This window comes from Pagrus pagrus (genome assembly GCF_965226575.1).
Source record: "Pagrus pagrus genome assembly, chromosome: 6".
In the NCBI taxonomy this organism is placed as follows: domain Eukaryota; kingdom Metazoa; phylum Chordata; class Actinopteri; order Spariformes; family Sparidae; genus Pagrus; species Pagrus pagrus.
In genome coordinates this window covers 7601226-7625996 of record NC_140190.1, presented here as the reverse complement: position 1 = coordinate 7625996, position 24771 = coordinate 7601226, and the positions used below count along the sequence as shown (strand labels likewise).

General features: G+C 42.1%; 1 protein-coding gene across 5 annotated transcripts; it reads right to left on the bottom strand.

Annotated features, from left to right (window-relative positions):
• Positions 1-4301: 4301 nt before the first annotated feature.
• nek1 (NIMA-related kinase 1) lies at positions 4302-24628 on the bottom strand. 5 transcript variants are annotated; one of them, XM_084355160.1, is made up of 36 exons: positions 24564-24628; positions 24024-24172; positions 23830-23926; positions 22570-22667; positions 21991-22074; positions 21835-21902; positions 21643-21729; positions 21148-21202; positions 20715-20915; positions 20547-20619; positions 19298-19449; positions 18984-19049; positions 18608-18667; positions 17931-17978; positions 17724-17804; positions 17439-17605; positions 17236-17358; positions 17014-17116; positions 15376-15462; positions 14791-14874; positions 14611-14688; positions 14123-14218; positions 13571-13807; positions 13426-13479; positions 13086-13326; positions 12840-12965; positions 12432-12608; positions 11410-11613; positions 11208-11313; positions 10950-11026; positions 10633-10850; positions 8920-9074; positions 8376-8695; positions 7962-8095; positions 7740-7872; positions 4302-5173 (listed from the first exon to the last, which is right to left on the bottom strand). In XM_084355160.1, exons 2-36 carry the CDS (start codon positions 24138-24140, stop codon positions 5160-5162), a joined length of 4221 nt encoding a protein of 1406 aa, XP_084211286.1. In that variant the 5' UTR covers positions 24141-24172; positions 24564-24628; the 3' UTR covers positions 4302-5159. The 5 variants fall into 5 exon arrangements, with proteins under 5 accessions (XP_084211286.1, XP_084211287.1, XP_084211289.1 ...); XM_084355161.1 differs by having other exon boundaries at positions 17236-17355; XM_084355163.1 differs by lacking the exon at positions 15376-15462.
• Between the last annotated feature and the right edge of the window lie 143 nt (positions 24629-24771).

Here is a 24771-nt window from a genome sequence, read left to right as displayed (position 1 = left end):
GAACAATTACGACGGGTAGGAGGGAAGGAGCATGAACGCGCCACCAAATTACGTGCGCTGTAACCTTTACAAACACAAAGCCGCGTACAGTGTTAGTAAGTGATAGAATAACTGAATACAATTAAAAAGTTTGACTGCTCAGTCGAATAAACACATAATTTAAAAAAAACAAACATGTGAAATAGGCGGCTAAATGATTGCCAAATCCGTAACGTAACTGACGACTACCAGAGTGTGAAGTAGGAATTTCCGAGGCTCACGAGAAGGCGGCGTCCAGCGTTGTCAACCGGGCGTGAACTGAATCGTCTAATGATATGTAATGATGTGTCAAAGAGCAGCACCTTTTCCCAGGCAGAGTGGAAAACAACTGCATTTTATTGCATTATTTGGCGACACCTTTGGACATGTGACGCATATACGTTGTATTTAATAGTGAAAGCAACCAGATTTTATATAAATGTCACTTTATGGCCAACAAATCAATGCATTTAGTCCCACACACAGGATGTTGATGCTGTTGTATTTTCACTCCCCCTTGACAAAATCTCATCTTATGGTGGCAGCAATGAAAAAAAGTGTTTCATAGAATCTGTATCTTGTTTAATGTGATCTTTACATTGCCACAGATTTGCTTATTCTATTATAATATGGGTTGTAACAGACAAGTTCTCCTGCTGCTGGATGATATTTCCTGTGGGCTATATTTGCTGGAGGAGAAAGTGAACTGATGGACCTGTCACTGGCTCATATAAAAATAGACAAAAGCCCCACGGGGAGAGGGAGAGCACTTCTCCAAAGGCGATGCTTTTATGACAAAAAAGTACATTTGGAATAGACCTTTGGCTCCTCGTAACCTTCACAGCCAAATGCATAAGCACAAAACGACCAGAGGGAGGAGGGGAGAGCGAGTGGGACACAGCCAGACAATAAACATGTGATTTATTTTTATCTCATTCGGAGGACACTGCATATTAAGCAAGCGGGGTGAGATGAAGGAGAGGCAGAAACGAGCAATAAAGAAGGAGATTTATATGGAGGTGGCTCTCCTCTGTCACATGTGATCCTATGGGAGCTGGCAGGAGCCCTCAGGTCATATTTCCTCACTGAGAAGAGGCAGCAAATCCGCCCCTCCACCTCAGCTCAGACAATGGCCCCTGCCCTCCTTTTCTGCTTGACCCCCGTATATTACCACACACTCAGATTCTGCACACATTCCTCGCTGTTTTGCTTCAGCAGACGTTGCTTAATGTTTATTCAAAAAGGCAGCGGGGATGATTTGTAGACTTTAAGAGACAATGATCTCCCATTATGTCTGCACCTGAGGCTAAAAACACGACCACTGCCCTGTCCACACACACCCAGACACGCACGCACATCCTCATATGATGGAGGTGACAGCTGTGTTACTGCCTATAAATGGGGACAAGGGGAAGCAGGAGAGGACATGACAAGACATATGTCCCAATTTCCATGAAGGGATAAACCTTGACAGATATACTGGCCTCTCTTGTACACTCCATTACTGTAAATAGATGTCCAAGGTACGAAGTTGAAATGCAGGGAATACCAAAGCAGAAGACCATTTTTTAAAAAAGCAAAGTGCAGATTACACAGCTATCATTTATAGCCTTGCTCCCAAGTCGACAATACTACATAATTCACTTTTTAAAACGATTATGGCTTAATCCAAAAGCAGACGAAATCTCCCGGGCCTTATATGCCATTAAGATCAGGACACTCAAATTCAGTGATCTCCATTTTTATTACTCCGATAAGGCTTTCAAACTTACTAACTCAGCCGGAGGCAACCTGCTTTCAAATTAGATCAGGGACCATGGCTGAATGTCAATGAATGCTGCCTGATAACGGTTGAGTGCATGCATTTCTCTGTGGGGTTATTTTTCCCTCGGAGAGCCGGGATCGAGCCAAAAAAGAGCCTTATGGAAAATGCGAACCAAGAATTAAATGAATTTTCATCCAGAGTATAATGTCAAACTGACAAACTGGGTTAGCGTGTGTCATCCTAAGTCATATTCCTATCTGCTCTTTTTGTTTCCCTCATGGCTCGGTCTAATTTTAGTGTGGTTATCATTTCTAACAGAACGCATGAACAAAGAAATGAAGAGATCTGTTGCATTCTGAATTTTGAAGATGAAATTAAGAACATTGCTATTTATGTCTGTCTTCTGTGTTCAACCGCCGGGGGCCCAGGAACAGACACATCTCTCAGCCCGTCATTTTAAAAGTGTTAAACATGACAGTCTGTCAAAACAGACATGAATAAAACCAACTGTGGTGCCATACCATGACTCTAACTGAGCCTATAATGTCCTTTCCGCATGAAAAACCCCAAAGAAAGCATTTTGTCACAACCCCTCATGCTCCTATCATGGTATTTGAACAGACACTTGCCCACCTTCCTGCACTATATGAGCCTCTGAACAAATGAAATGCAAATCAATACCGAGATAAAACCACCACCCATGCATAAAACACATCACCCAGCAGGACATAAAACAGAATTACTAAGTTTGAAATGGAACAACAAACAGACACAAAGCCATCACGAGGCATGAATATTGAATGAATTGCTCTGCTGCGTATGGCATGTAACAGCTTTAAGTGCTATTCCTCTCTGGCCCTCAACTAAAAGGCGAAATGAAGTGTGTGAGTGGATAATAAGGAAGGCCAGAACTCAAATATGTGTGTATTCTGTTTCCACCTTCTTCTAAAAAAATGCAAATGCATTCACACATATTTACAATGTGAAGTTGATGTATGCAGTTGCATATTACAACATAAAACCTCTGCTCAAAAATGCATACTGGGCATTTCTGTTTGAATGTAAATATGCCGTTATTTAAAATGCATCTTCCTGTTGACGGTTTAATGTTGATATGGCAGGTTTATGCTCAGGGGGTGAATACTTGTGCAACCAATTCCAGTTAGGCCACAGCTCCTCCGGCTCTCATCTTGACTTTCCATTCGAACTCCTTCCATACTGAAATTAAGACATTCATCTCCGTTTCCCACTTTTCTTTATTATCCAAACTGTTATCCATTGATTGTTCTCGTAATATTTTATATTTATCTGCGATATAATCTTCTTCTTAACGGTCCCTGTGATTGTTAACAGAAAAATAAATTCTGAAGCACATCATTTTTGCCATTCTTTGTGTTTCTGTAAAAAATGTCTCAGTTGGAGATATGGAAAGAGATATGGAAAGAAATCATGGGCTGAAAGATGAGGAAGTTGTTCATAAGACATCAGAGCTCCTCCTTCAAATAACTGACCAACATAATTAAGTCCATCTCCTCCTACTTATGAAACCCAGCCTAGTGTGGAAGGTAGCAGTATTGCGTGCAATCTTCATTAGTCTTGATGTTGATCTTTTCTTTTGCCACATGAAGCTAGACAGCCATTTATTAATTGTTTTAATTGTTCTAGGGTAAACACTGGAACAGGAAAGAAGCCTTGCAATATGTTCATTCGTATTTACATTTCGGGCATTTTTAGCAGATTTTGTCCAAAGCTTACAGTAATTCATACATTCATACACTGATGGCAGTGGCTGCCGTGCAAGGTGCCGACCAGCACATCAGGAGCAGTTTGAGATTCAGTATCTTGCCCAAGGACACTTTGACATGCAGACCAGGGGAATCGAACCAGCAACCTACCGATAACAAGACGCCGGCTCTACCCGAGCCACAGCCATACCCTCTGTATCGTACTGTATCGTTTCCACTCACACTATCAGGGATAAAGGGAGGACTTCCCACCTACTAAGGTCATTTCTTTTATTGGTTGTTCAAAGCTGACCACCGAACAGAAAGCAGAAAAATATGTGTTTTTGAGTTTGGTATGAACTTTAGCTTTAAATTACGACAGCATTCAATTCACGAAAGGCTGCAAAACTCCATTATCAAACTGGTTGTTTTTTTCTTATTGGAAGGATGCTACAATCAATTACTTGGTTATGCTCCGACTCGGAGGAAACGCACCCTCTTCTCCTGTCACACTAAATCAGACATGGTGTCAGAACTCTGGAGGCCGTTGTTATATTATTCACCAGGGACTGAAACTACAAATAAATCTTGCAGGCTGACAGAAGGGCGAGTGGTCTGTTGAAGGGCTGTGGCTCAAAATAGTCTTGTGCACTCACCAGTGGCACCAGAGTATGATAACCTGTGAAAAACAACAGGATTTTAAATAAAACATATTTTAAAATGTGAGACAGCCAATTTACAAGCACTGATGTGTCCACACTTGGCCATACTGTACAGAAAAGGAAAATTAGTCGTCAGGTTATAAAGAAAAGCGTTTATTTCATAAAAAGATTTACAATATTTTATTTATAATCAAATATGAATTATCGTTAACATCTGTACCATTGCTTACATCATTATCTCTCTGCACTGAGTATCATTCTGACCCGGCTCACTCCATAACACCCACCACGCCAATGCCAGTCTTGCTACAGTGCCTTGGCAACAAACAACATTCTCACAGAAATCTTTCATGTAGTTTGGGTTAACTGAAACAGTAAGAAATGTGGAAAATGTATTGGAGAATAATCAACTTCAAGTTTGGTCGAAGAGTTGTAAGAAAAGGAGGTTTACCTGGTTCTCTGAAGTAAATCGTGGCTGTTCTGAGGGTGACCTGGTTTGTGTCCTGAAGCTATTGTTTGAGTATGTGACGATTAGAAAGAGAGCACCTGAGAGGACCAGATTTTTGCCTGCCAAAATAAAATGCCACAGCGCTCTGATTCTAACTGAACCAACCACAAACTGAAACACAACAGGGTTTATGCCATCAATCAACACGACGATACATGTGTTTCATTAATTTACAGACACAGACTTTCATAAACATTTGACAGAACCTTGACGTTAACTTTGGTTAATACAAACATGTATTTGATAATGCACTTCTGAATGAACACTGGTGACAAAGTAGTGTCAGGTGCTGATAGTCAAAAACTATGAAAAACAGCCTCGAGTGTACAAGTTATTCATCATGCAAGTGTGCCTGAAACACTGTTAGATGTGCGGCTGTGACACCCCATGCATAGATCCCTCTGTCAATGATGTACGTGGTGGGAAGACATCAGATAGCTAGCAGATTGTCGTAGCTGCCAGCAGCTCGATGGCACGAAACGTCATTCGTCATTATCTGAAAGACAGAGAGAGGAGAATGAGAATCATGTTGGGACAGATAGTTCATTAGAGAGTCAGAGGTCACTGGTCAGCGCATGTAGCTTAATAGGAAATGACAGAAGAGGAGCGGATGACTCCAGAATGCTAAGAAAAGCCAAAAACCACACATGATGTTCAAAACCACCATTGTTCAAGTGTACAGGCAGTCACACCAAGCCTTCCACTTTATTCAGTTACATTTAGCATCTTTTTACATTTTTGGGATTGCAATGTTGGTCGATCTGCCATTATTTAGGTAATTTTAGGATTTTTCTGGCATCAACACCCCTTTCAGATGTGACATTGTTTACATGGGTGACATCCTATTTGAAGGGTGGAATATCAATGATGAGAAACTGAAGAAAAATGTCATGAAATGCTGTCATTTTTCCTCAAAGTTTGGGGAGTGTTAATGTTGTTTACTATCAGAAAATCACCCCTGACTTTTACTCTAGCACCAACATTCACTGTAAATTTTTAAAAAAATGAAATATGTCAACAGCTTATGGATCGATTTTCTTAAAAATTCAAATCACATTCATGCCCCCCTCAGAATGAATAGTAACAACTTTGGTGAGCCCTTCACTTTCTATATATAGAGCAATCATCAGGTCTACATTTTAATTTGTCCAACACTGTTTGGTTATAAACCAATGTCGTTACCATCACCTTTGTGTTTAGTGCTAATCAGCAAATGTTAGCATGCTGAACAGCTAAACTAAGATGGTGAATATGGTAAACATCATACCTGTTGGACATCAGTATGTTAGCATTGTCACTGTGAGAATGTCAGCATGTTGACCTTATCGTTTAGCCCACAGCACCGCTGTGTACAGCCTCACAGAGCCGCTAACGTGCTTTAGACCAATGACACAGCTTCCATCTATCACACAGCTGGGATTCATATCTGCTCAGTTGACTTACTTCTTGATGCTTATTTTCCAAATGCAACCTGACATTTAATGGGAAAAACAGGCATCATAACTGACCTGAAACCCGAAGCAAAGTCTAGTCAATCTTGGGGCTCGGATGTGATGGATAATTTGTTTGTGAGTGTAGCCGACAGATTACTCTGCATTGCCTCAGTATATGGATTTGTTAGCTGTTAGATGCCTCAAAAATCTTTCAAAACATGCACAATGTTATTGCTGTATGGATGGGAGCCATGAGAAACATCTTTTACAGATCGTGAGACAGATCCTCACGGGAGACATTTGACAATTGCTTCCTGTTTTTCTTCTACTGAAGCCAGTAAAAATAGAAAACAAAAGAACTGTCAGATAGAGATTTTCAGTGAGAGAATTTATCTGAAGACTGCTCCCATCCTGAGGGAAGCCTGTCAGACTCTAAAGAAATACTCCGTTCCTTCACCTCTCCCTGTATCTGTCGTGGCCCCAGTCTGACAACTGACTCGGCACAGAAAAAGCTGGCAGAAAGTGTTCAGAGTGTGTTTAACACCTACTTGGTCTCTTCATGACTTGGTGTCAATGTGAAGGAAGAAGATGGGATTTTATAGATTAAATTTAAACACTCACTTTATTCTGACACTGTGCAGTGGGGAAACCATCCATCACTGTTGCAAACTATCTACAGTCAATTAAGAAGTAACTAGCGTCACTTAAAGGATTGAGCCAGGACTCAGCTGAAGTATCCAGTACAGAGTGTCAACATCTGTACTCACTACACCCACTAACATCTGGTTTTTGTCTTCAATGTGACTGTGTACAATAAGCATTTACTCTCTCTGTCAACTGACTCTGCAATTTTCATGTGTGTTTTTCAGCTCCATCTTCAATCAACTGTGATGAAAACGCAACACCTGGGTTAACAGGCTAATATTTGCCTGTCTTCAGGCGATGCTATGACGTGTGTTGGAGCTAAGGCCGTTGGCTTGTTAATACCTTTCCATCCGTCTCTGTTCAAGCAGCATGTGGACATCGCTCAGTCGTTAATGAGTTTGAAAGGGAGACTTAAGTAAAAAGATATTAAAAAAGTGACCGTTGTCAGCGGCTTTCGTGCTCGTCAGCTGCTTGATCGGTAATGCACAAGTGCAACTCTCAACAGAGATGAGAAAGAAGTGAGATGTAGCATCTTGTTGATTTAGTCTGATGAGGTATTTGATCTGCTGGTTTCTTCTGTTCCCTGCTTTACTGGTGCGTTGGTGATGACAGACGTGACGCAAAAGGAGAAAATAAAACAGAAAGGCTCCTTGTCTCCTGGCAATGTGAAAAAGCCTATTTTAAGTGGGTTTAACCGCGTTTAAAACTCCTAATGGTTATATACTTTCCATAATATATAAACAAAAATATACAACTTCCAGGAGCATCACCCACTTCCAGTTTAAGCCCCACAGACAGCTGACAGCTACAGACACATACAATATTTTGATGGGGCTCTACGGTTGGGTGATATGGCCAATGACAATATATACGTCAATATTTTTAAATCAACCAAATCTAATATTACGATATTTTTGACCAAATACCTTTAAGTCGATATTGTGATACAGAAAATGGTGTACCCACTCATCCCTCGTCACTAACCTTCTTGGTATGCACCATCTGCCATTACCAGATGAAGGATGTTGGGATACAGATGCTGGTACTCGGTTCCCAAAATGCTCAGCACTAAACTGGAGCCCAGGTCAATAGTCTCATCTTCATCTTCATGTATAGCCTTAAATGCCAAAAAAAACAAACAAACATTTAGTCAATCTGCTCGACCATTCTTATGTCACACCATTTAATGGAGACAACATTTCATACCTTAATCTTATTGTATGCCTCGATGAACTTCTCAAAGCCCATCTGCTGCTCCAGGTTGAAGCGCAGTTCTTCCAGTCGACTGAAGATGCTGTCATGATAGGCAGCCTCCACGCCCTGGTCCTCTCCACTGCCGTCTGTGGAGCAGCAGGATTTATCAGTTCTCATAAAACTGAAGGTGCTTAGTTTGCATAAATAACCCATTTATTACCCAGCAACTTATTAAAGGCATGAATCATCTGACATAAAATATTAATTTATGATGATTTTTCCTCCAGGCTACAAGCAGCTTGCAAGCTTGTGTAGCAGTACTGATAACGACGGGTATGCCAGCAAAAATATGAAATGAATGTGAACTAAATTAAAACAGGTTGAAACTTAAACTTTTATTCTACAAACTCAAGACATTCCTCGTACCTGAATGCCACTCTTCGTTTATCTGGCTGTTATTGCTGTGCTCCTCTTCACCAGGACTCCCATTGGAGCATTCCTCATCCTCCTCGTCCTCCTCGCCTTCCTCCTCATCTTCCTCCTCTTCTTCATCATCATCATCGTCATCGTCGTCATCCACAGCCATCTGATTGTTGTCCTGATCGATCTCAGCCGCTAGCCTGTTGAAGAGCTCTTGGTCTTCGCCCTCTGGAGGGTTTCCGTTGAAGTCTCCTGCACCGACCTCCTCTTGCAGCAGCCTCTCCATGGAGGCCCGGATGTCCCGCAGGTCTTCATCCTCATATGCACTTGGGAACAGGGAACATTGTTATTAGACACAGTTTGCCATCGGCTGGCTGTATTTATAGGTTCTCAGCAAAATGAAAGTGCCTTTTTCTAATGTGGTCTCTCATGCCTTAAAAATGATTGAAGAAACTAAAACTACCAGCTATCTCTAGACTGCAGAAGTTTATATTTGCAGTGTGGCTCAAGCATGTGTTTGCTTTTGAAATTTAATTAATGTTTGTCTCACTCTTCAGTCTCTGACTGGTCGTCATCTTTGGCTGCCTCGTCCAAGTCCTCGATTTCCAGGTTGTTGTCTGGGGCAACATTAGCATTTGTCACTGCAGAGTCCTGCTGAGCGCTGAAGAGACGACTGAGGTCTGGTAGAGAACATGTCCGCAGCATCTGACAACACAATGCAACCAGAGAAACATGTACAATAATTTGATGGGGCTCTAGGGCTGGGCGATATGGCCTTTTAATGATATTGCGATATTTTTCAGGGATGAATTGAAAGAGACACTCATTTTTAGCGATGCCAAGCATAAAACAGACATCAAGCCAACAGTTACATGCTGATAGGGGATGGTTATTAAGACCCAAAGCATCAGGTTTTCAGTTTTAGGTCATGTAGGCAAGAGATTCCAAGAGACTGCTCCTCTAATATAAAAAGCAGTCTTTCCCAAGATCCAGTCCTGGCATGAGGAACCTGAAGAACCAGCCAGTCACTGGAGGAGTTAAAAGTGGACCATGGTTGTAATATATGAGGGTAATTTTCTGATCAGGGCTTTAAAGATAAACAGATATTACATCTCTCAGGCAGAGATGGCCAACTGATCGTATCATAGAGGATGCAGTGATGAGTTTTGTTTGTTTGTTTGTTTTGCCATCACCACTTTATAAACCTCAGGGCTGAGTGGTAGACAGAATTACAGGGGCCAAGTGTGGAGGGAGCAGCAGACTAGATTTTCAGATTACAACACAAATGTTGTTTCATTAGCTTTAGGCTTTGTTGACTTGGCGACAAAATAAAATATCACAATAATTTTGACCAAATACCTTGATATCAATACTGTGACATATCGTAGGGATGACTATTGGTGCTTTTACAAAATATTAACACAATGAGACTTTTGACCAATGATCACCAGTAATGTGGATATAATGACAAAGTCAGTAAAGGCAGGTATTTGAACAAGTATAGCAGTCTGGTGAGTTCAGAAAATGACATCATTTTACTGTAATTCAGCCTTTAAAACCTGGAAAAGACGACACTTATGCCATATCATCAAATGACGATATTCAAAATCTGAGACGATATATAACCTCATATCACGATATATCGATATAATGCCCTGCTCTAACTTCAACATTAAGTTTTGATTAATAAGACCAATAATCAACTGCAAAAAAGTTAAATTATGTGACTACCAATAAAAAAAATTTCATCCCAATGGAATGCAAAATGTGGAAAATGTAACCAGCAGTAACTTTCAGAAAAATCCAGAAATAACCAAACCCTAAAAAAAGCACACTGACAAACCCCCATCCATATTCTGTGGAGCTCTCTGTGTCTTGAAACTGTTGAGCTGGGTTTTGCAGATCCCAGAGTCCCTGATGCAGGTTATGAAAGATATAGGTTGATGGATGCTCTTTCCGTCCTATCGGACCCACTGCAGGTTCAGACTATGTGATTAATACCTCTGGCTCTATTCCAGACCCCCTCATTAATAAAGGAGACTGAAACCCTACCTAAAAATACCACACAAGCCTCCACATTACACCAGGCACAAGAACAAGTGTGAATTTCCTCAACCCCTGCAACAGCCGTTCACCTGATCATATTAAATAGATTGCATACCGTTATGTGATATGCCATTTCATTACCCTTACACCTTTCCTTTGCCATTCCCGGTGAGAAAACTAAAGTGGGTTTTTAAATTCACACTCAACCAGTCATCACCTTGGGGTTGTTGGCGTCAAACATCCCCGTAGAGAGACCAATGAGGAGGGCGTCATGGTGTTTGGAGCGCAGAGGTGAGACGGAGCGTGAGCGGGAGGCCAGAGAGGACGAGGATTCATCGAAGGAGGACTGGGCTGAGAGGATTGCAAGGGCGGCAGTGCGTCGGTGGGCCGGGGAACACAACTTCACAAACAGGGGCTCCTCACACTGTGCTGAGCCTGGGAGAGGGAGGGAAGGCAGGGCAGATTTAATTAAGATAATAATCACGTTGAAGAAAAAAAAAAAGGTGGCTTGGACTCACTAAACGTTAACCTCACCGGAAGATTCATTCGGTTTCTCTGCACTCTTCTCAACCTCTTTGGCGCCTGCTGGTCTTGTGATGCCCTCTGGTGGCCTAAAAGAAAAATACACTTCAGCTCCACAAACACGAGTCTTTAAATGTATGGAAGACATGCATATAATGTTAATACAAAAAAAGAAACAAAATTCTACATCTTATTCTTCTACTTAAGCTGTAACAAAATTATCTTTCTTTTCTTTGATGTCTTTAATTAGTTATATAGATGAATATTCACCTTGGCTGTTGGGCTTCCTGCTCCCACGCCTGCTGCACACCAGTTTGGGGACGTGAGGCCTGTTTAGGTGTCTCTTCCAAAACCATCGACTCCACGTCTGCTGGATCTGTTAGAATTCAGAACAGACATGATTGAATTTTACTTAAAAACATACTTAACCTGATATTCATTGAGATATTTCAGCTCCAAGCGTCATGCTGACCCTGAGTCTCAGTAAGGTTTGGTGGCAGTGTCACTCTGTCTACTGCACCAGCCGCAGACATTTGCTGATGTGAAGCCTCTGTAGTGTGTGAACTCTCCTTCTGAACCTCCGCGCTCTGCACCGCAGCAGATGCCGCAGGCTTAGAGGGCAACGCTTCTATAGGTGTCTTTGCAACCTCAGCTGCTGCCGTCTGGTTAGGCTTATCTAGGGAGAAGATAGCATCATCAGTAAGTCAACGTACCACTAGTACTACTATAATCACCCTTGTTGTATCTATGGGAGTGAATTTTACCATACTAGTGTTAATACAAAAATATTGATTTCTGTCAGGATGTAATATTTTGTGATACTCTAATAAAGCATTTATTGTTTTCCCAAAACACCCTAATACTGATGATAATAATAATAATAATAATTTAATATCCTGTATATAATGTCTATAAGCAGAAGAATTGATATTTAAAAAATGGTCTGCAAGATTTAGGAACAACAGGAAGGCAAGACTTGGTTTGTCTTTATTTGTATTTAATCGATGTGGGTTTAAAATTTAAAACTTAATGTGGCACTACTGGGCTGGGCAGCTGAGATCAGTTATGTTCAATTCTCAATAAATTATTCTCCCCATGAGCTGACATAGAAACTCACAGTCTACCTCTTCCCTTATAAACTCAGAAAAAAATTTGAAACAAATTAAAAATTCACTCAAGAAACACATTCATTGTCCCAGTATAATCCAATAAAGGGTGATGAGTTCTCTCTAACTGGAAGAGAAAATTATGGGACTATAGGGACCTAAAATGATCCAACACTCAGACGTTATGATGCCTTCTAACAAGCTGAGGTCTAATTTCAACCCCCAACCGAAGCACCTCCAGCTTAGAAGCTTTGTTAAAGTAAATCAAAATAAATCCAAAGGTCTGTGAATCGGTGTAGTCGTATCTTTAACTTTAAAACCCATTTCCCAGTCCTACTGGTTAAATAATTTATAAAAAATATTGTGGGGAAAAAAGATGAAGACTAACCAGGGCTGGAAAAATCTTCTTCGCAGATGGTGGCATTCTCCAGCTGCTGGGTGAGAGGCTGAAGCTCTGCCTGCTGGAGCACTTTCAGCACCTGAGAGTCTGGACTGGCTTCCCACACCTTTCTCGGGGCTTCTTCATGTAGCATACCCATCTGTATAACTTCACCTGCCGTTTGTTCTGAAACATAAAACAGAATGAGGGAGAAATCCTCTATGAGTTCACTGCAGATTGTTGTGTTAGTTTGTTTTATTGTTAGTCTATCCGACAGGCAGGAAAAGTGGGAGAGAAGGAAGACGACACTCAGCCTTAGTACATGGGGCCCCACCAGAAGAACTACAGGGCGCCCAGCTTGGTGTGATTTTTAGGAAATTTGCACAGTGTTATTGCTCAGGGAGAAAAATGACTCACCTATGGTCGGGATGCATGTCTGCTCTAGAGTTTGTTGAGCAACAGCGATGACAAGTGGAACTCCTGCCTCCCACTTCTTCCTGTCTCCACCTGAAGATGGTCTGTCTTCTGGAGACACGGAGGAGGCTAGTGAGAGAAGTTTGAGGAAAAAGCTGAGCAACATATCTGAAACAGAGGCACTAATGTGTATAAATTCAGAACAAAGGAAATTTAAGTTGATCATTAAATTTCCACTGCACCCATTACCTGCTGTTGTGACGCAGGTTTCTGTTAAGGTTTGCTGAGCCACAGGAAGCACCGGCAGATCTGCTGCGTCCCACTTCTTTCGGTCTCCGTTCGAAGGGGGGCGTTTCTCTGCGTCACACTGGATCTGCTGGGGAGCAGGACTTGGTTCTGCAGGGGGCAGAGGTGGCGGCTCCACTTCCTCCACTGGGCTCTGGCCCTTTAGGTTCTGGTTAAGTCGGCGCAAAATCTGCTTTTTCTCACTCTGTTGCGGGAAAATAATTACTTAGCATTCAGATTCAGAATTCCTGCAATTTTGGCATACTGTTACTGAATGAAAGATTAATGTATCTTATACACTGACCTGGATGACTGTAGCATTCTCTGGGTCAGGTAAGCTTTCTTTAAGCGGAGTAATCTGTCAAACACAAATTGATAACAGTTTAGGAATACATGCTCAAAAAATACTATCTGTTAGGGTGTGGTAGACTTTGTAAATGTATACTGACTGCTCCAACATTCTTCAGGGCAGCAGTCATGGATATGGCCAGGATGGACTGGGATTTGGATATAGGCAGGGCTGGAGCTTTGGGAGCCGGGTCTGGCAGAGAGGGACTGGGCTGGGGTGGAAGAGGACTGTTGGAGGTAGATGGTACTGCTACTACTGCTGCTGCTGCTGCTGCTGCTGCTGCTGCTGGTGCTACGTTTCCTGCTGCCATGCCAACCTTTACCCCCCGAGCTGCAAGCTACCACAATACACAACACCAAAGATTAAACCTTTTTTTTTTTTTTTTCAGTTTTTCAATTTGGGATCTTGTGGCTTGTGGTGACTTGGCTACACCATGTGAGCTGTATGGAACCATTTTATGTTTTTTGTTTCAATTGTTTTCCTTACATTTTAAAACAAGTCCCCATCTACTTCAGTTGTTTAGGAGAATGCTGCAACGCTGTTTTGCTGTGAAGCTCCAGAAATGTTTTGTGAACTACAGAAATTCACCCCACTTTCCAGGCTTTACAGGCTCATGAATGTAAGGGTGGTAGCAAAGAACGATAGAACTTACATGGTCCTCCCAAGCTCTCTTTTCTCTCTCATATGCTTCTTTTCTCTTCTTCTCTAGTTGCTCTTTCAGCACAGCAGCACGGGCGTTTGCTTGGGCCTGGCAGGCGCACATAAACAGACAAATGAAGAAGAATGAAAACATTTCTTGGGTGACCAAAATCTCTGTCGTCTTAATGAGATGCTATTGTGTCATCTCATTAAAATAACTCGCTACTGTTTCTATTCCTGTCTCACGCAGAGCAGAACGCAGCAGTGGAGGCTTTGAACTCCTAAGGTATGAAAATAAAAGCCCTGTTTTATTTTCTCTACACTGGTTGCCAGGTAGTAAGAATGTACTGCTCACTTACAGGGCTCATGCTACATCTCTGACCTTTTAACCCTCATTGAAACAACCAAGACAACAAATCATAGGCTAAGATAGTCTTCACAATCCTGGCGTTTAATTTCATTGTTCTTGTTGTCATCTAAATTTTTCCAAAGCAGACTCACCTTTAAAGCCTCGATCTTCTTTCTCCTCAGCTCTGCCTCCTCGCTGGACTCCTGGCTGTCGGAGCCATCGCTGTCGTACTGAAACACACAAACCAATAAGAGTCAGGACACGAAATGTCAGCAAGAACTTGAAAGACGCATTCGATGGCTCTGTGAGAATCTGAGAGTGGAGGATTGTACCTTCTCTCCTCTGAGTCGCGCTTTGATCTGCTGCCGCTCATTGAAGTTCTGCAAGCGGATCTGCCTCAGTCTCGACAAGTACTCCTGAGAACAGACTCTGTGTTACACAGTGTATGCAGAAGTAGAACACAGCATTGATCATATCAAAAACAAATGCATATACAGGTAGCACCTTTAAAAAGATACACAAGAGGATGTTAACATCTGTACATCAGCCATTCAGCCAGAATAAAAAATAACACATTAAGTTTTCCATTCAAATCAAAAAAAGCTGCAATACACAACTCAAAACTGAGGAGGTGTGGTTATTTGAAATGGGACATTATGCACAACAAAACAAAATCAATGGTATTTACTGTTGGAATTATTCGGAGGCAAACTAAAAAGTACAACAGCTCACACTGGACGGTGGAACATCACACGCTGAACAAGGAGTGGGCATGGGTTTGAGCCGCTGGGTTGAATTATGGGAGTGTCAAAGGGATTTTTGTGCAGATGTATGAACGGAGACGAGCCAAGCCAGACGTGCTGTGAGTGAGGTGGAGTGTGGGGACTGGGTGGGGCATTCGAGGCCTGGGCTCCTACCTCCTCCTCTTTGTTGGCTCTGGGCCTCCTGCACCGAAGAGAACCGCCCCGGGTTCCATAGATTGCAGCCAGGTTTTGACGAGTGCCCTGTTTACCATTCAATTCAACCACACTTTAGACAGCTCCCTAACATCTAACTGCCACAACAGTCATGAGCGGGGCCCAGGATGTAAAGCTGCACTGATCAATGTTTTCATATCAACACTGAATTAAATGACTACATGTTAACTGAAAGGTGCCATTCATCACAATGAACCCACGGAGAAATGTCACCCAACTCTCAGCTCATTGTTTTGTTTTTACAGATTCACCCTTTGATTCAGTAACACCACCCTCATCAACCCTGTTTCCTGCAGTAATAAACCTGCCTGACAGAGCAACTAGCTGGTGAAGAGTGCTAACCATCTAGTGAGCATAAAGACAAGGCCAGACCAATGAATACTGGACCTTTACATGTATCATCAGTCCAGAAACACAACTTCAGTGGGATGATTATATTGCTGGATGTTAAAATCATCATCTGTTTGCACACATATGGCAAGAACATTTCAGGGCTGTCTGTCTGCTTCTTCTGAGGTTCTGCTGCCCCCTAGTGGCTGACAATTAGTTTATTCAGCGTCAAAGGAGACATTTTATGCATTTTTGTTTTTTTTCCCTTTCCTTCAGTGTGTTATATATGTTCGTGCGCATGTAAAAGATCTTTTAAAAAGGTCAAAGTCCGCACCAACAGAAGCTCCTCTCTCCCACAGAAAACACTGCTCCTGAAATGCCTCATCCGTAGTCCCGCCTCCAATTCATTTGCATAGATCTATTCCTATATTTTAGCACAGCTTGTCTGTTGTTGTTAGTGGTGGCTGCTGATTAGTGTAGTTGGCAGTACTAGCAGCCCTTTCATAATACATGAAGCCATCTGATTCAGTGTTGACTGAAAAATGCTTAATTGAGCGTAAAGATTCATAATATTTGCTAAAAATACACAAATCAGCGTCAGTTTTCATCTATGCACATAGAAAACTGTACCCGGTTTACGAGGGGGCGTAATAACAATGATGGATAAGGTTCAGTTTTTCAGCAACAGGAATAAATACTCAAAAATTAAGTGACAGTATACACAGATCAACCACAACATTAAAAAGGACCAAGGGGTGAAGTGATTGATCACTGATCTTGTTGTAATGCAACGTTCTGCTAAGAAAACCTTGGGACCTGGCATCCATGTGATGCCACTTGACATGTACCATAAACCCAAACAACGTTGCAGACCAAGTACACCCCCTCATAGCAATGTCAGATGTTCCAGAAGTCTCACAGATGGTCCATCGGATCGGGATCTGTGGAATCTGGAGGTCAGGTTGACACCTTGAGCTCTTTGTCACGTTCCTCGAGCAGTTTTTGAGGTGTGGCAGGGCGCATTGTCCTGCCGCTGGGCCACTGCCATCAGGGAGTGATGTTGCCATGAGGTGGTGTACTTATCTGCAATGGTGTTTGATTGGGTGGTTCATGTCAAGAGGAATCCACATGGATGCCAGGACCAAAGGTTTTGCAGCAGAACATTGCAGTGACACGAGAAGATCAATGTTATTCACTCCACCTCTTAGTCCTTTGTTGGGACTGATCGGAGTAAAACACACTACGTACCAGCTGTCCCTCAGCACGAACTTTGTTGAGCATGGCTTCTCTCTTCCGCTGTAAAAACTCCTCAACCTGATACGCCCGTCCATGAGCCATCTGACCGCACTGCCTGAAAAACAGAATCGAGTAATTCAAACTTTACTTTTCACAAGAAAGGAGCAAAAATATAGAGTTTCAATCCACATGTTTAATGGCATTTGCTGATTAGGGAGAGGCTGCATGACTGACCTACTAATATGAGCTTGTCTAGAAACATGCTGCAGCCTCTGTAGTTCCCTCTTGATTACATCAGGGTTTAAGATTCGGGCTGGACCATTGGGCAGCACTGGGCCAGCAGCAGCTGGTACGCTTCTTACACGTAGAGGCAACAGCATTAAAACAATTGTTCAACACACCAAGATGAACTAAAATACAGAGACATTTGAATTTACCGAACTGGACTGCCTGGTCCTGCTGAGGATCCCTCCCTCTTGATGATTTTAGGCTGTGGTTTAGCCATTTGGTCCAGAGCAGCGTGGTACTGCTCGTATGGGATTTTACTTGCAGGAAGTCCCTGAACAGAGCTTTGGACAACCCTCTTTCCACCACCAACATAACACTGAAGTAAGAAGACAAAAGGTGATGATACAATGCAATCATGAAAACATGGAAATACTTTAGATGTAAAAGATGGCATTAGTAACACTTTCATGAAAAAGGAAATGAGCGTCAAGTACCTTCCTCTCTGGGCTGCTACCTCCACTAGAATTCAAGACATGCTTCCAGCCTTGTTCTCTGGCTTGGTTTATACGATTGATCTGTTACAGATCACAGGTTTTAAATGAGACATACAGTGTGCTGATCCTTTCCAATGTGTTTCCCAACTTACAGCACGATAATCACCAAATATATCAAAGAAGAGGAACAACAAATTGAACACCCACCTTTTCCTTTTCATATCTCTTCATTTGGTCTGCTTTCAACAGGAACATCTGAAAGCAACACAGATAAGGAAATGATTGAAACGAATGAAAAACCTGGTTGGAAACTATACAGAGGGACATAAGGGAAAAGTTCAAGTCCAGTCTTTATCTACTCACCTCCATGCCAATGGAAAGTCAAAACATTTCTGGAGCTTCATACAATACAGCGTTGCAGCATTATCCTCAACAACTGCAGTTGATGGGGACTTGTTGGAAAGCATACAAAAAAAAGAGGCAAAAACATAAAATGGCTCCATATAGCTCATCCTGCATAATCCAAGTCTCTAGAAGTCCAGTAATGCCAAATATTTGAAAATACGTTTTTTAAGCTGAAATCTTTAAAGTAGCTGCTAAGCTAAAAGTGTTAGCGAGGGTGCAAATACATATTTTCAAATTAATTTGAGATCTTGGGGCTTCTGGAGACCTGGATTATGCCAGTGGAGCCACTTTTTGTTGTTTTTCTTGCTTTTTAAGTTTTAAAACATGTCCCCATCTACTTCAGTTGATTAGCAGAATGCTGCAGTGCTGTTTTGCTGTGAAGCTCCAGAAAAGTTTTGTGGACTACAAAACTTTCAATCAGCATGGGCTTTTGTAGATAATGACTGAATTTTATTTTTTTAATTTAACAATACACCCACCTGCTCTCTCTGTTTCCTTTCTTTCTCAATCAGCTCCATCCTTTTCTTTCGGGCACCATCCTGCAGCATGGGGCAAAGGCATCTCAGTCAAAAGAAAACATCTTCAAGGACACGTGCTTTGAGGCAAGAGGTAAGCAGGACTGCTCTGTCACTGGGCAGGCAGGTGAGGAGGGAAACGTCGGTTAACAGAGAAAGCTAAAATCAGACACGATACTCTGGGAGTGGAAAATGGGTGAATACGGGGATCAAGCGTAATGAGAGGGAGAAAAACTAAAAATGCTGGTAGGAAGGGACCTTCATGTTTGAGTAAATGTGGAGAGAAAAAGGAAGGGAGAGCTAATAGTAAGTTCAAGTTATGTTGGGCTCTCAGCTGTACCTCTTGTTTTTTCCTCTCTTCCTCCACTTGACTCACTCTTCTCTTGGGGGCTGCTGGGAGAGGGGCCTGAGCAACATATGACACTGGGGTTCAGAGGTAGCCAACAGACGATGATGTAAGAACACAGACTTGCACACACAGATGGGAGAAGCCTCCAACATGCCAGACTTGCTGAAAAACCTAATAGAGCTTCTTTTTTTTTTTGAAACGCGCATAGCAAATAAAAAGTCATGAGAGGCGCTAAAACAAAAGACAAAAAATAAATAAATAAAAAAATCACAGCAATTTCTGATTATGATCAACAATCTACTTACCGGTTTGTGCTTCACAGCTGGTTTCCTCTCAGCAGGCTTTTTGGCTGCATCTGACACCTTCCTCACAGTTAAAGGCACTCCATATTTGCTGGCTGGTTTGGTAATCTTCTGGGCTGGGGCGAGTGGTATGGAGCCAGGGGCAGAACGCTTGGCTGCTTGCACAAATAAACAAAAAATATAAGAACATTTATCCTAATCAGTAAAGGAAGATTTTATTTGAAGTGCAATTCGGTAATGTTATTCGTACAAAACACATTTGACAGTTCGAACCCCTGGCCTGCATTTCACCAACAGAGCAATAAATTAGGAGCACCATTTGAAGCAAATGAGGCAATTAATTCTTCCCTCGACAGCTTCTAAGCATCTAAGCTTTTAAGCCATCTAATCAAATCGGAATGATTAAAACAAATCCCTCTCATAACTAGAGCCCAAACCACACAGATGATGTTATAACAGGTTCCCATCCAAAGCCAGCCCTGCCTGGCTGCAGTAATCCAACAATCTCCTTTTGTTTCAGATGACTGATAGCCTGGTCAAATGTCTGCATCACATTCCACATATGTCCTGTGTGATCCTGGGCCTTGGTGTTATGGACAGACCGGCCAGGTGAGTCTCTTAGCCTGAACACAAGCCTCACCTTCTTCCGTTCGTAGTCCGAGCTCATGGATTTCAATAGAAGCTTCGGGGTGTTTCTACAAATAGTGCTGTGCAGAAATAGCATGTCAATTAAGGAAAGCTTATGAGCCTCTAACTGCTCATTCAAACTGGTTATCTGTCTCTTTCAAGATTTAAATATAAATGTAACTATACAGTATGTTTATTTTGCTTTTACTTTTTATACTTAAGTCCATTTAATATCAGATATTTTAAGACTTTTACGCAAGTACTATTAGTATGGGTGACATTTATTTTACCAAAGAAATATTTTAACACACTATCTTTACGTCTACCAAAGTTTCGGATACTTTCTACAACACTGCTAATGGGTTACCAGATATGTTGTTTTGCCTTGAAATATGGCCAATAGTCCCACTGGATTTTCACTATCCATTGTGTTTATTAGTAGCTGATCATTCAGAAAGCGGTGACAGGATTATGATTCATCAGATTCCTTATGTTTATACGTTTGCTAATTTCCCACCCTGAGCGTGATGTCGGATGAAAATGGCCGCTGTGTGAATGGCATGCACTCCACTGCAGTCTAACATCAGGGGACAGCTACACAGAGCGGCTTTGTTCATTTTCTTACCTGGTGGCCCCTGTAACACACCCAGTTTAGGCAGCTTGTGAAGAAAAGTATGGTGGAATTCCTGAGCAATAATCTGGAATCAGTAGAGAATACATGTTATTTTACTCAACACAGTTCTTGTTTATGTAAATTCAGGCTGTATCAAAAACACCTGATCATGTGCTCTACCTGTGGTGTGAGGAACTTCTCTATCCTACAAGTCAGGAAAGGTTTGTCCAGTATGCTGCTGACTGAGGGCCTCTCTCGTGGGTTGCGCTTAAACAGGTGCGCCAAGAGAGAGCGCAGTTCTTGGGAGTAGTGGACAGACACGGGAGGGTACGAGCCACGGATGATCTTCAGGACGAGGTTCTTCATGTTGCCAGCCTCGAACTAAGGAACAATAGACGTAGAACACCTTTGTAACCGCTGCAAAGAAATGACTGAGGGCAATTATACTTTTTTTTTACAGATTTGATGATGAAACTGCGGAAAGCTTAGTTGTCAGCCATTATACATTACAGTACATACAGGAAATGAGTATGTGAGAGAGCACTGCAATGCTGCATAAACTCTACATTAAATATACATTAACTGGTAAACAGCTTACACATAGAATACTTACTGCATGCTTAAGAGTGCACATTTCATACAGGACGCACCCTAGCGCCCAAATATCACTGCAGAGGGAGGGAAAGTAGGGAAAGTGAGAGGAGGCCGCACACAAATGGACAGGCAGGGATCAGTTCAGGGGTAGCTTTACAGCTTTATCATTAACCTGGGGAAAAAAAGAAAGGGCTTAATTTCTGAGAAAACTCCGTATTGAGCACTGAGATACTGCTACATTTATTTCCTTGCTTGTAACTAGTGTATTGGATTACAATCACGCTTAAAATAGTTAAAGAGGAAATCAATACTAGCTTCCTGCTGCAGCTACAGACAAGACGTTCACTCGATAAAGAAGAGACATGATACCTTCACATCACCCACGAGCCACCACCTAATCCTGCATGACTCACAATTTGCTGGGACAGATCTTGTCGCCTGAATCGAATATTCATTTACACAACAACTGAAACAAACACAAACATGATGGTACTCTAAAATATCATGTTAGTACCTTTTGTTGTTGTACGGTTTGTTCTCGCAGATCTCCGGTGATAGGTAATAAGGTGTTCCTATGCACGTTCTTGCGAGTTCCACAGTGCTGCAAATCACAAGAGAATGGAAAGCAAATTGTACGATGCGTTACTATTCACAAATCTGCGCTGAACAGAGACCTGCAGATTGATTGAGAGGACATTTTACACACCTGTTTAGCACCCTCGCAATCCCAAAGTCTCCGAGCTGCACAGTCCCATCTTTCGTCAAAAATATGTTCTATGGGGATATCATGAAAAGACGGGTAAATAACACAATATTTTCTGTCACTGAGGGAAGATCTTGTCGTTCATGAAGCAAGCAATACCTGCGATTTGATGTCCCTGTGGAGGATTTTTCGATCGTGCACGTGCTTCAGTGCCAGGCAAATCTGCACGAACCAATCCAAGATCTGGGAAAGGCAGAATACACTAAATCCACATTATACAGTATCAAATCAAATCAAATCAAATCTTATTTTATTTGTATAGCCCAAATTCACAAATCACAGTTTGCCTCAGAGGGCTTTACAATCTGTACAGAGACGACACCCTCTGTCCTTCGACCCTCGATTCGAGTGAGGAAAAACTTGCCCCAAAAAAGGCCCTTTTAACAGGGAAAAAATGCGGAAGAAACCTCAGGGAGAGCCACAGAGGAGGGATCCCTCTCCCAGGACGGACAGACGTGCAATAGATGTCGCATGTACAGAGCAGATCAACGAGATCACAATGTATTCAATTATATCGACTTTGTACCTACATCATTTGTAACTATACAACCAAGGGACAACACATAAAAAGAGGACAGAGATGTGTAACAGAACCAGTAAATATGGTAAGTTCAGTCTGTGTGTTTTACAGGTTATGTCCTCAAAATGCAAGATTGCCTCAAAGAGGTGGTAGCTTACTTGCTCTTCTGAGAACAGCACTCCTTTCTGAGAGTTGATCTTCTTGAAGAGGTCTCCTCCCTCACAGTAGTCCATCACAATGTACAGGCAGCCCCCCTCTGAAAAGAATTTCATAACATTCAGGTGTCAACATTTCAAATTATCTTAGATCTTAGACCTAGAGAGATGGAGCATGTTACCTCAGATAGAGAATGAACGCGCTATCTCAAATCTGACGTCTTTTTCAAACTCTTCTTCTTTATCTCCTAAAATCTTTAACTCACTTGAAGCCACAATACAATCATAAATTTGAGCTGTAAGCCCCCTGGGATCCAAAAAGCAGTTCTTCAGACACCTAAACTGGATGGGACTTTCCACTTACCTAACATACCGTGATATTTTGTGCTGACAACCTCCAAAAGCTTGAGTAATGCTGACACATTAACTGGTGCATTATAACAGCCAACTCCTGCACTTCATCCTCTCTTCCTTCATTACTTTTCGCTTTAATCTCGATACATCCTTCCCACTAACACCCCTGTTGTACTTTCCACATTAGACAACAGTTTTGAAAGTTGGTCAACAGTTTGGAAACCTTGTCATTAAATTTGTAACAAGGTTTACTTTACTGTCTTACTTTAAACTATAATCTTCTCTCTTTCCAATCATTTTCTCCTTTCTGGCTAAAGGGTACATAGGGAAAAGCACTAAGGCTAAAGCTGGACAAAAACTGGTGGAGGGATGATAAGGATCTACTGCACTTGCACCTGAAGTCACCCCTCTGTGCTAAATTTCATACTTTTTGTGATTCTTTTTATTTGTATTCTCAGCCTCACAAATTGCGTATTTTTCCACTTGATTGGGTTTAGATTTGTACTTAATATCCAAGAAACACTAAGGATAGTTTGCACCATGTATTCATTTAAGCAGTTGTTGCACAATATTTTGAGTAATCAGTTGAAAATCCGTGAACTGGGAGAGGTTCTGAATACTGGGCGAGTTGGCGTGGATATTTCTAGTGGTTTACAGGATACACCAGGGCCATGCTGAGGAAATTGTTTCCTGCTAATGACAATTTCTATAATTGGTGCCATCTTTCCCCAGCAGACCTCACACCCACATATGTTTGACGGCAGGTTTTCCAAAGACCAAGCTGACCTTGTTGCGTTCGCTACCCTCTAAACATCATATATTGCTATATCAGAAGACTCCTAACGGCCCTGGCACAGCTTCTTGACTGAAAGATTTAATGCCTTTTCTCCACTTGGATTGTGTGAATACCTTCGAAAGACTCCTTGTACTGGACGATGTTGGGATGACTCATGTTGGCAAGAACGGCAACCTCTTTTCGCGATTCCTGCCTCTCTTTACTTGACATCTGCCAAAATGAGGAGCAGAGAATATGATGAAGCAAAGTGGTAAAACAGTGGCCGGTGGCCGGTGAAGCTTGTTTTACATTATGCATGGGATCTTACTCCAGATATGCCAATCTCCTTGATGACATATTGGTGTCCATCCTCTTTGGATTTGACAAGGACAGCCTTTCCAAACGAACCTTCCCCAATCTTCTTCACCTTTTCGTACTTGTTCATGTTAGTGGAGTGAATGGCTCCTCATGCTGGGTCTGCAAAGGGATGAGGCAACATAATGCATGGCTCTCAGACAGGTATGGGTAAACAGTAGTTTTACATAAGGCAACAATCTGAGCCACTATTATTAACTTCAGTAATAATGACTTGTTTGCTGTCCTGTAAATATACAGTAGAGCTAGCTCCGTGGAGGAGGAGGAGAAGGACCTCTTGCCTCTGACGGGCTGTGATGCTGAGACAACACACTATTCAGCTGGTAGCGGGATAGCTAACGTTACCGTTACATAGCAGCTAGACGGATAATGGACGACCGCCCAACTTAGAGTATATATGCGAGTGAGTCCACGCAACACTGAGTAACATAATAAACATAGCTCACTATGTAGCGTTGTGTAAATGCTATTTGGTGGCTAATACTCGGCTTACCATTAGTCTGTATCGCTGCCGTATAACAGAGCCTCTGGCACTTGCTTCCGCCCTCGCGCTCTCTATCTAACTACAGCTCCCCCTTTGCTCTATTTTAATTGGCCGCCTTCGTTCGTCTCGAATGTTAATTGGTTTATACAGCTGTCCGTCATCTTTTACGGTGAATGACAGCCGTAGTCTCCGCCCCCAACGGGGCTGTTGCTGTGGA

Coding starts and splice junctions, on each gene's coding strand:
- nek1 (XM_084355160.1), bottom strand. CDS start 24,140: ATGAACAAGTACGAAAAGGTGAAGAAGATTGGGGAAGGTTCGTTTGGA. Junction 20,916..21,147: donor TGTGCACTCTTAAGCATGCA/GTAAGTATTCTA, acceptor ATTGTTCCTTAG/TTCGAGGCTGGCAACATGAA. Junction 9,075..10,632: donor TTGACGCCAACAACCCCAAG/GTGATGACTGGT, acceptor TTGTGTTGTCAG/ATGCTGCGGACATGTTCTCT.